General features: G+C 40.6%; 1 protein-coding gene across 1 annotated transcript in view; it reads right to left on the bottom strand.

The window, feature by feature from the left end:
* FAM83F (family with sequence similarity 83 member F) overlaps positions 1–12,232 on the bottom strand; it is a 31,539-nt gene extending 19,307 nt beyond the window's left edge. Inside the window, exons 1-2 of the mRNA XM_015813585.1 lie at positions 11,749–12,232; positions 618–785 (exon numbers count right to left, since the gene is read on the bottom strand). Coding sequence (XP_015669071.1) covers positions 618–785; positions 11,749–12,204 — 624 coding nt within the window. The 5' untranslated portion in view covers positions 12,205–12,232. The remainder of the gene's footprint in view (positions 1–617; positions 786–11,748) is intronic.
* Positions 12,233–12,489: the final 257 nt, after the last annotated feature.

Raw genomic sequence — 12,489 nt, 5'->3', positions numbered from 1 at the left:
GAGGACCGACCCTTGTGGGACCCCACAAGTTAGGGGCCTTGGGGTCGACCTCTGTCCCCCTGCCAATACAGACTGCGTACGGTCGGTGAGGAAGGAGGAGAACCACCGCATAACAGTGCCTCCCACTCCTAACTCACCCAAACGTCGCAGCATGATACCGTGGTCCACGGTATCAAAAGCCGCTGAGAGGTCCAAAAGACCTTGTGATTGGCCTATAAATAAATTACACTCTGAAATATTTTAGATCACATCACTGTCGCTATCACAATTTTCCTTTTCTTTTAGTAAAGGAAAAGGATGAGAGAAAAAAATGAAGGGAAAATAGAGACGGCAAAAGGAGGAAATCTGAAAGTCAATGTGAGAATTTTTTTTAAAAAAAAGATACTACACAATAGATTTGGTTGAATTGTGATTTTAAAAAAGTTGTAGACTGTTGTATTTATCTGTATTAAACTATCATATTTGGTAATCACAGCATCTATAAAATATTATGGAAGATTCAAACCCTCTGTTAAGGCAATGGTTTTTTAATCTGTCCCAGATAAACATGAACAATATGCTGCAGTATTAATCAGGTATGGATTATATTAATTATTCCACAGTAATTATACACTTACCCTAATATGGAAATCATTTAGGTCCATGCATTTGCACATCTCCAGGAAGAGTATGGAGCCCTCTTCATCTAAGATCATATAAACTGGAATCTGGCGCTTGTATGCTGCATCTACTATATCTCGGAAGATGTCCCTGTCAGTGAACTGATCCATGACTACTGCAATTATCTGAACATGCACAAGAAGAGAACACACATTTACTTTAAAAAGTAATGTTGAAAAAGGTACTGATCTAGGCATATCATATCATATATACCCACACTCCGTGCTATGAGAAACAAATGCTTTAACTTATTCAAAAACCCATTACTTCATAGCATAAGTCTTCCTGCCTGTAGAAACCAGTTTATTTTTGTTAAGCGTCAACCTGGGGCTTGCATGGATTATTCTGTGTTAAATAACATCTGATCAACACCAAAATAATATGTTTCAATCTCTTTGCAATACAGTGCACACCAACCCTTCCTCATTCCATTCCTTAGAATAATTTAAATTACATTTTGGAAGATCCTTTTTTCCATTCACTAATATATCATCAGGGTACAGTACTTATTCATATAACAATGATTATATTTTTTTAAAATATACTTCATATATTTAAAAATAATCATTTTGGCTCATTTAGTCTCAGATAAAACAGTACAGGTTAGTTATAATAGTAGAACATATGTTTTGCGTGCTGAAGATGCCAGGTTCAAGCTTTAGTACCGTGTTTCTCAATTTTAGCAATTATAAGATGTTGGCCTTCAACTCCCAGATCTTGCCCCCAGCACTGGTCTAGTATCACAATTAATCAGTAGCAAATAATGCAAAAGATCTTTGGCCTTAGAACAACTATCAATCAGAATGACCTATACTGGGACTGATAGTACAAATAATCTAAACAGAAGTAAGGCAGATTCAAAATGAAATATGGATGATGCTATTTTGCAGTGAAATATACATTCAAATATATGAAATAAACTTCAAATATCTATCCCCCCCCCTTATCAATTTGTTGGTTTTTTTTTGTATGTGGTGCCTTTTGGGTCAATCCTGATTGCTACTGAGTGGCTGAACTGGCCCTGCAGTTCTCTTGACAACTTTTTGGAAGTGATTTGCCATTGTCTGATTCCTAGAGCTGAGAGAGAGTGACTGGCCCAAGGTCACCCAGCTGGCTGCATGCATAAGGCAGGATTAGAATTCAGTCTCCCAGTTTCTAGCTTGATGCCTTAACCACTACACTAAACTGGATTTAAGTTTTTTTTAAAAAGTTTTTAAAGTAAATATATTTATAAACTTAAGAAGTAATATACCATCTTAGTTTTACTCATCTATATAAATAAAAATGTAAATGTTCGTTTGTTCAAAATCTTAAATCTCCGAAAGTTCTTCACCGATTGCTTTGAAATTTTCACACAACGTTGCATTCGAATACGCGCGTGTTTTTATATACCTATATTATATAGATGTCACACCTGTGACAGGTAAAAACATGCTTTTTTTGAAAAACAGCACCATCTGTTGGACGTAAAAGCAACCCACGCTTTTACCAGACTGAGCCACAGCAACGCGTGGCTGGGTACAGCTAGTTTTTCATAAAATACTACTTTGAATGTTATTAGAATGGTTATTTGTCTGGCTCATCATTTTTTTTGCTCTTTTTCTTTTTTTAAAAAAAGGTTAAAACTACAAAACTGTAATAAATTAAAAAAAAAACCTAACATGACATTGAAAAAAATACATTAAAAAGATAGAAAAAACCCCACACATATACACATATTATCCCACCTAGTTGGATATTGATTAACACATTACAATATTGGTTTCCCACCCCCTGTGAAACAGGCCCTTTTAGATGTACCGGTAGATATTTTTCGTTAGTCTTTTCTCAAGGCTTAATATCCTTAAGCTTTGTTTCCAATTACCCAAGTTCCAGCTTCTCAATCTTTCTGATTCATTTAGGACAGGGCTTTTCAACCTTTTCACAGATTGTACCACTTTTAGGACATGGTAATATTTGAGTACCACCAGTGCTTAGCAAGGTGTCAAAAACTTGATGACTAAAAAAAAGGAAGGAGGAATTTTGGGTTTTACTGATTAGATTCATTTGTTGTTATAGAAATGGGTAATTTATAATATTATGGAAAAGTAAAAAGTTGAGGTTCAATGTTAATGCTTTCTTCTACTGCAACAGAGCAAGTCTGTTCTTTTTCCCTTCTCCCCTTCACTTTTCTCCCCTTTTTCCTCCCCACTGTGTCCTACTATTTGCTTTTGTATTTTATTCTATAATTAATAAAATATTACAAACTGTAGAAAAAAAGTAAAAAAAGTACCAGTTTTAATTTCTTCGGTGACTGTTCCTTTGCTGAATTACATTCCCTTTGCATTGATAAATGAATGATGAATTTATCCATGTTTATTAATATGCACCACTACCAGCTAGCTCAGGGCTCTTCAAACTTGGCACTTTTAAGACTTGTGGACTTCAACTCCCAGAATTCCTCAGCCATCATGGCTAGTTGAGGAATTCTGAGAGTTGAAGTCCACAGGTTGCTAAATTTGAAGAGCCCTGAGCTAGCTGGTCGGCCCTTCTTCCTCTCTCCCTTCTGAGCTCTTTCCACAGTGTAGTAAGAATGCACCCCCCAATCCCTTCCCTGTACCCTTAAAGACACAGGAATCAAGTGCAAAGCAAGAAAGGCTCACAAAAAAAACCTCTGTTTTTTTTTTAAAATTCAAATTCAAATTTTATTAAATGTACATTTAAAAACAGAAGTGGACATGATTCAACTTCCCTGGCTACAACACTGCTATTAGTATTACCTTATGTTACAGAAAGAAAAACAGAAACTTAAAATACATTCTATAACAGGACAGAGTATAACAAACTGTACATATAACATCTGTAAATTTTTTGGTAAACCATCTTTCAGTCGTCAACGTTGTATTTACATATCTTTCAGTTGTGTCCTAATATAGGTGTTAATAAGAAGTCCTTACGATATTAACTAATCAATCGATAATCATCTCAGCGATCCTCCTTATCTCTAACCAATCGTACAAATTTTTCCAAATTTCATAATACTCCATTTCAGTTTTATTTTTAATCTCTAGAGTTAACCTGTCCATTTTGGCGTAGGATAAGATTTTATTTATTACTAGCTGTACCCGGCCACGCGTTGCTGTGGCTCAGTCTGGTTAAATGGAAAAGAAGTGTGTTGCTTTTGCACCCCCAACCCCTTCTCTGTACCCTTAAAGACACAGGAATCAAGTGCAAAGCAAGAAAGGCTCACAAAAGCCTCCCAGAATAAAGAAACACATAAACTCCAGGGTTTTTTTTTCTCTTTAAGCTGCCTCAGGCATGTCACGTGTCACAATGTTGCAACCTGAGATTGAAAGGCTCTGGCAATTGCGAAAAGATTTAGCCTTAAATTAACCGTTTACCTTCAAAGAAAACTTTCTAAAAGCCATAGACAGACTCAAGATAAGGGGGTAAAACTAATTACATTTGTTTAAAGGGATTAAACCTACGGAAGTCAACACTTCGGACTCATTGCTAGCCTTTTTGAAACAGACTAGAACAGGGCTTTTCAACCAGTGGTACGGGTACCATCTGTGGTACATTGGCACCTGGCAAGTGGTACGCAACCATCCCAGAAAAGTGGTAGCAGAGGAGGGGAATGAGCTGAACCGGTGGCAGCACCGCACAAGCCTGAGCAAGAGATGGTTGGAGCTGCAGGGCTGTCACGGCTCAGCGGAAGCACCAGGATCAGCGCTTTTTTGGGGCTGTCAGGGCTCAGCAGAGGTGCCAGGATCAGTGCCGCTTTCCAGCTGATCGGCGCTTCTTTGGGACTGTCAGGGCTCAGTGGAAGCACCAGGATCAGCGCCAGGCTCCAGCTGGAGCTCAGCGCTGATCCTGGCGCTTCCGCTGAGCCCAGAAGAAGCGCTGATCAGCTGGAATGTTGCAGCCTCTCCAGGGTCTTGTGATTTACATTCAGATGCTTGGCAACTGATTCATATTTATGATGGTCATGTGAAGTGACCAAAACCTGCTGCAACCACCCAGCAGATGGGGGAGGGGGAATAAAAACCAAACACCCCCCACCCCACCCCCGTTGCCAATCCTCAACAGAAATGCTCACAACAATGAAAACTTCGGAAAGGAGGAAGAGCGCCGCAGGCAAGTGTCTTGCTTGGCTGTGCCTTGGGAGGCACTTTTTTCAGTGCCATTGTAACTTCGAACAGTCACTAAGCGAACTGTTGTAAGTCGAGGACTACCTGTACTTTTATCAGTTTGTTTTTTTTTGGTCATCAAGTTTTTGACACCTTGCTAGGCGACTGGTGGTACTCAGATGTTGCCATATCCTAAAAGTGGTACAATGGGTGAAAAGGTTGAAAAGCCCTGGACTAGAATATTTCAATAATCAAAGCACACAAAGGAGTCTCTGAATTACAAAATGCTGTAAAATCTGTACAAAAATCCTTATGATAACCCAATCAAGCTCCCAGCTGATCCAGAACTAAATAAACCCACCTCCTTTCCGACATGCTCATCTCCTGGCTTTTCATTTCATCAGCGCTGATTGCATTCTCCTGGCTGGAGAAACGAACCAGGGGAGCTTTTCTTCTAGCAACAGCTGCTGCTTCTTCCCTGTCCCTGTTTCCTCCCTGCCTGCTGAGCGCTCCTTCCACAGCTTCTTCTCCATCCCCTTCTCTTTCCGTTATCTTTTTTCCCCCTTTCCTGCCAAAACCACCTCCTTTTATAGCCTCTCCTCTCCTCCCCTTTTCTTCAGTTCATCTCCAGCTCCCTGCTGCTTCTGGAAGCGCCAATCAGCTGGAGCCACTCAGCTGGAGCCCTGCCGGCTCCTGGGGCTTCTGCCCAGCCCTGACAGTCCTGCAGCTGCAGTTGCCTCTCCCTCAGGCTTGGGTTGCTTCAGCTCATTCTCCTCCCCTGCTACACTTCTCTAGGACGGTCGCATACCACCTGCCATGTGCTGAAGTACCACAGGTGGTATGTGTACCACTGGTTGAAAAGACCTGATTTAGGGTTTGACCAATGTGGAATATTGCAAAATTATCATTTCCTATTGTAGCGCTACCTCTTTAGAGGCCGCCAATGCCCAGGCCCTCCCAGCCACAACCCCCCTTGTCCAGCCTTGCGCTAATGTTCTTTGGAGATCGGTGAGATGTCTTACAACCGGAACTCATGCAGCATTGATGGGTGGCAGGCTCTTCTTGTTGAAGCAGGACTTTCAGGCACGAACTTAACCGGTCACAATGGTTGATGCCCCGAAGATGTATATAACAGCTCAGGGCTGCTTTAGCAGCAGGAGTAACAAGCCCCTGAGCAATCGTTCAGAGNCCCCTCCCTTTACTCTTTATTATTAAAAACCGAGGCTAGAAACCCCAGCCAGCTCCCTTTCTCCACACTCTCGCTTGCCTCCGTTTCAGATATCCTCCCACGGAGGAAGCAATAAAACTTCACTCTACCTAGCCTCTATTTAAAATACCCTTGATAGAAAAATAAAATAAGCTTCCAGACCTTCTCTTCTCAACTCCAAACCCCCCGGCCTTCTCCTTTCCTTTCCTTTTCTATCCTTCCTCCTTCCACTCACGCCAGCCACACCCAAAGCCAACTGCAGCTGTCCCAATCTTTTCCTTCCCAGTCAAGCTCCTGCAAGCACTCTCAGGCAGTCCCCGCTACACTATGATTTAGTAATTATGATTCTATTAAAGCTGCTTAAATTTGTATCTGCTATTTTAGGAGCTATGCCATACTGCTCCTCATATAGTTTGCTATCTATTGTTATTTTCAGCCTATTAATCTATCAAAATTGGTTTAATTTTTCTTTCTTTCTTCTAAAGCAATACATCTAATTTTGTATCATTCACAGATGTGATAAGCATTTTCCTACTTTTTTCATCCAGAAATTAATATGCATGTTGAAGCATAGCTGCCTTTTTTATTCTTATCCACCTCTTTTAACCAAGTTGCATCCTTGTTGTATTTTGGGTTATCCCATATCTGTGCCCAGAACTCTACTGTTTCTTCCTTGTCAGGTACTGACTGATTCACTGCAGTTTCTCTGCCTATACTTTGCAATATAAGCTTCATATCTGCTGATCTTCTTGGCTACAGCTGTTGTTTGCTGCTTATTATTTCCAGTGGTTTCTTGATCTTCCTTGTTTCTATATGATATTTCTTCATTAAGTATTCTTTGGTCTTCTTGTTCTTCAGCTTCTTTTCTTTGATCCGCTCTAGCTTGTTTGCATGTGATCTCAGCTTGTTTGCATCTGTCGATCCTATTTTCCATTTTGGTGGTGCATTGTCTGGCTTTTTTTCTTCTTTGTTGATTTTGCACCCCAGGTATTCAGTTATAACTGCAGCTGTACTGTACATTAATTGGTTTGTTTCTTGCAGTGAGCTGCCCTTATATTTGATATTGCAGTTTTGGAATCTTTTAATGCTTGTGCTAGCTATTTCTCTGGAACAAGCTTCAACACAGGCCACCTTATTCTGATACTTTTGTGCTGTTTAATATGTTCAGCTAATTTTTTTTCAATTCTTGCATTTCTTTAGTCAGAGGGCTTTGTTGTTTCTGAGGCAGAGGAGAGGCTGCCTGGTTTCCAAATGAAAACAGTTCTATATGTCTGCTGAATTCCTCTACTGCCAACTCCCCTTGGTTTGTCTCTGCAGTCTGAATTACTTCTGGCAAGGCTTTGATTTCTCTGCCCTGGATAGACCTTTGCAGTTCTTCCAATTCTGCTTCTGTGAATACTTCATTTCATATTATAAACTGACATTGATTTACTAGCTTCTGTTCTGTTATTTCTGATTCTGGATGATGTTCTTTCCAGAACTGACGCATTTGTTTCAAATATCCTCTTCTAGCACGGTCTTTCTTAACCTGGACAACAACTGAGCCAGTATGGATTTCTGCAATTTACCTCTCACCATATTATTTATGGGAGAGACACACTTTGTCTCCTCTGATGAGACCTGTCCAGTATGGTTGAATCTCTGGCATAGCTCTCATCTTCCTCAGAGCACACAAGCCCCACAACCACATCAAGGTATTGCCTCACTGGGCAATGATGATGATGATATTGCAAATTGCCTTTTGCAATTTGACTGATGGCAAATTATGTCAATGCCAATGGTGTTCAAGTGGTTCTCCAAATGCTTAGAGATTGCACCCAAGGCACCTATTATTATCGGTACTATTTTTGCTTTCTTTGGCATAGTCTTTCTACTTCTATTTGTAAATATTTGTATTTTGCATAGTTCTTTCTCTTCTGTGTCTCCAGATATTATGTTGTTATTATTAAATTTATTTTATTGTACCACGAAGACAGTATTGATTGTGCGTCTTGAATTTTGGCAGCCTTGAGATGGGAATAGTGTCCTCCTTGATCTCTCATTAGCTTTTAAAACCATCAGTCGTGGAATCTACTAGACCAGTTTAGGAGATTGAGAATGGAAGGCCCAGCGTTGCAATGAATCTCCTTCCTTCTCCAGAACCAGTTCCCAATCATGTTGGGGGGGGAGGGGAAATCAAATTCAAGAGGGCAGCTTTGTGGGGTTCTTCAAAGCTCAACACTCTTCCTGCTTCCTATTAACATGTACATGAAAGTTCTAGGTATGATTGATACATGGTAAAGTACTATCAGCATGCTAATGAAACCCAACCATACATCTCTGTTCCAGATTGGAAAGTGATGCCACCACATTTCTTTTCTAGTGTCTGGGAACTGTGAGGGTACACATGGAGAAGAATAAGCTTAACTCCATTCTGGCATTACCAAGTGGCTGTGGATTTTGCCCCCCCCCCCCCCCCCCCCCCCCNCCCCCCCCCCCCCCTGAATGCATGGAAACTTTTTATCTTTAGTTCTGAATCGGATGGCCCTGAATGGCATGCAACTATCATCTTATCGCAACCAGATAAGCTAATTCTAATTTAGTGTAATGCTATAATGATAGAATCTTGCAAGTCTGAAAGTGCAATTCTCCTGTCACATCTCCTTTATCACCCAAGAAACTAGGGAGAGTCTCTTCTGGCCACTATCTAGCTGTGGGCTATGCTGTCTCTTATTGGACATTTCCTTTAGCAATGGCTCTTTGCCAAGTCTCCTAAAGTATTTCTCACCCTTCATTACAGGGCACTTCACAACAATGAAATCCTATAACTATGAAACCATAAACTATTCAAAGTAAGTTTACAGATCATATCAGTACTTGCAATTGGACATGTTTTTCCAACTCTAGGTCTTCATTAACACTTATTTAGCAGTTGCACATTGGCTGCACAAAGCCAATTTACTACCACATGCCAGCAAAAGGTAAAAAAACACATACAACATTGATGCAACCTGGTGATTAACAGGAACACTTAATCATCAACCCACAATTCCAGAGACTATTTTTAAAAAAAATTGATCAGTGAATGGTATGATAGGAAAGAAGAAAAATTACTGCATAAAGTAAGAGTACTGTGCATAGTAATTGGAGGAGACTTTTTATATAGTGAATGGTTGACAAATCTGAGATTTTAGTTGAGGAAATCACCAATCACAGCATTTTTAATGATGCACACTGAAGCTGTCCAGACAGAATTACAGCATGGATCTTTTCTGGATGTGCAGTGAAAGTGCACTGTGGGAACAGCAAAATATGGGGCAGCATAATGTTCTTCTGCAATCTTGCTTTTATTCTTTTTTGCTTTAATGGTTGTGAGATTGTTTTAGCTATTAGTTGTATACCTCCCAGAGTTACATTCAGTGAGGCAGGCAGCTACGGTATATATATTCATTAATTAATGAATTAATTAAATCCCTCCTGGCTATGGGGTGGGAGAGCACAATAAAGCAGTTGTGTGCATGTGAGCTTAAAGAGCAGGTTCAAAATGGCCTTTCGAAAGGCCAACAAAATCAGGCTCTGTGTGTGTGTGTGTGTGTGTGTGTGTGTGTGACAGTGAGTGAGTGATTGAGTGATCATTCCAGAAGACAGGTACAGCAACAAAAGGGCATGCCTCCTGGGTCCTGCCACATGGCATTGCCTTAGGGGGAAGATCTGAAACACGCCCATTTCTAGTACAGTATGTGGGATAAGCAGATGCCATCAGGTACAGGAGATCCTGCTTCCATCAGTGGAGGAGTGGATTGTGAAAATGTTAACCACCACTTTGAATTGACCTGAGAATCTATTGGGAACCAGAATAGCTCACAAAACAGTGTTGCTATTGTAGCAGGGTGTGAAACTAATTACCTATGGCAATGCATTCTGGAGAAATTATGGCTTCTGTCCCATGTAAAGTACATTACAGTAATGCAATTGGAAAGTGATAGTAAAAGTGACAGCAAGCAGAGCCTTCTGATCCAGGGACAGGCACAACTGGTACATAAGATGAAGCTGTGCATAGGCCCTTCTGACTACCGCTGCCATCTGCTCTTCAAGCAGAAAAGGTGAATTCACAAATTGCACACTGGCTCTGAATAGGGAGCATAATCTCCTCAGAGTCAAAGATGGAAAACTTCCAGTCTAAAAGCCAGAGGACCCAAACCCCAATGCCATTTATTATCATTACTAATCTCAGACGTATTTCAAATCTCTCTTATAATGTGTTAATGCCAATCAACTGACTTAAAATGAATTCATAATTAAAACTAAATTCTTAGATTCCTTTTGCATATTTTATTTCTTTATTAGTTTATAATTTAAAATACAAAAGAAAATAGTAGGAAAATAAGGGAGGAAGGGAAGGGAAAAGTGTAGGGCAAAGAAAAAAAAGGAAGAAAATGTGTTGACTTTGACTCCCTTTGGCGCAGTAGAGAAAGACAATAGAATCAAACTTCAACTTTTTACTTTTACATAATAATATAAACTAGCCATTTCTATAAACTAGCTATCTAATTGGTAAAACCCAAAATCAAAGTTTCATTTTTTTCCACCTCAAGCACAAAGTCCAGAAGCGGTTTCCAAGTAGAAAGAGAATTAAAACTGAATTATTTTTTTAAAAAAAATCCATGTTGAGATTTCAGTTCTACTTATTATATTGTTTTAGGTAGTTTTGAAGAATGAATGATCTAGGAAAGTTATTTACAAAAAAAGCTGCGAGGGCTGGATTAATCTGCAAAATATTCTTAAAGTTTTCATATACCTTTTAAAGAAGACATCTCTTTCCTTAGCCCAGACAAAATCAACCAGATACTCTCACCTGGTAGGATAAATCCCCACTTAAATGTTCTTGGAAGGTATCTTTTCTATCTTGTAAAATTGTTATGGGCAATATATAAAACCCGAGCTTTCATAAGAAAGGGATGAAAGTGTGGTTTAATAATTAAAAAAATATTGACACAATCTATGAATTCCTAATGTCATTACCATTTATTTCAATTTGGTTGAATGCATAAGGAAAATGGTTGTACTTTGTAATAATTAAAATAGTTCACCTGACTTTTTAAAGATAAATTTAGAATTTATTTAGAATCAGTGTATATTGATACTGAGAAACTCGCATGGACTAATGAAAAATTTGCTGTTGAAAATTACAAAACACCATTACTTCAAATAACATGTCAAGGCTTGTTCTGTAGAGTTGGTTTTTCATAAGATATTATAAGCAATATCCTTAAGCTCCTTCCAGATGCAAATTAAGCAACCTTTCTTTAAAATAAACAGAACCTTTATGTTAGCTTTAAGCAGAAAAAAATAAATAAAGTGCTGGTTTATTAGAGAAGGAAAGTGGACATGAAACGTTTAGGGCCTGGAACAACATTCATTCAACTGATTTTGTCCGTCTAAATAAAACTTTCTATAATGTCCCACAATGCTTGTTGCACAAGACCCGCGTGCACTATTAGTTTATGCAGCTACTATAAAATTTACCGAATACATTACAGCGGCAGGTTTCACAACACGCTGAAACCGATTAAACAAGATTTCGATTCATGGCGAGGTGCAAACGCTACCTTTTTGAGAGGTAACGTCCGCGCCTGTGAAGGAAAGGAAGAGATGCCTCGCTCAGACGGAGGAATTATGGGGCAAGTTAACTCATACGTCGAGGTAGGTCAGGACTTCGCTGGCCCTGGCTGGCTGGCTGGCTGGCTGGGGAGCTGCTTTGAGATCTGAAAGGCGCAAAGGCGAACTACCCACCTTCTTCGCTTGCTGGATCGTTTCCCGCACTACTTGCTTGACGTGAGGCGCCTTGTCTTCCTTGCGCGGGTGCGTGTACAGAGCCAGACGCGTGGCTCCCCGGTAGAAATAGTTATGAGTCCACCCCATGTCCAGCGGAGGGATCTCGGTGTCGGAGCGTTCGGGCCAGTAAGAGAGCGACAGGGGTTTTCCCGAAGGTCCGGTGACCGTTTTGCCATGCTCCAGGTGGGCATCGTAAGCACGCCAGCCGTCCCGCAAGACCTCCAACTCTCTGCTGGAAAGGAAGTCGGGCAGCTGCTCTTTCTTCAGCTGCGACTTATACGTTTTCTCCCCGTCGGCCACGAGGACCTCCAGCGCCCGCCGTTGCTCCTCGCTGTAGTAGTACCGCGGATTATGTTCACTGACCCGTTCGTTCACGTGAGTATCCTCCAGGCAAAGAAGCTGCGACTCCGCCATGCTCCACGTCGGCGCGATTCACTCACTGTCGAGTTGCAGCTGCCAACGGTACCTGGATCCGGGCAGGGCGGGCGGGAGGAGCTTTCGTAAACCGCCTCCCCATACCTTGAAAGGTGAAGGCGGATTCGACCTACGTAACTTGTTCTCGAATCTGCCAAGTCAGTAAAGGCTGCCACATTACTGCTGTTCTCCTCTCTGATGCGCAGGTATTTGTTCCAAGAACAAACTTAAAATTTGGCGAAGCAAACTATGCTAAGTCAGTATTGCTCAACATTAGCAACTTTA

Source organism: Protobothrops mucrosquamatus, unplaced genomic scaffold, assembly GCF_001527695.2.
Source record: "Protobothrops mucrosquamatus isolate PMUCROS unplaced genomic scaffold, P.Mucros_1.0 scaffold173, whole genome shotgun sequence".
NCBI classification, from domain to species: Eukaryota; Metazoa; Chordata; class Lepidosauria; order Squamata; family Viperidae; genus Protobothrops; species Protobothrops mucrosquamatus.
This window is presented reverse-complemented; position numbering and strand designations above follow the sequence as displayed.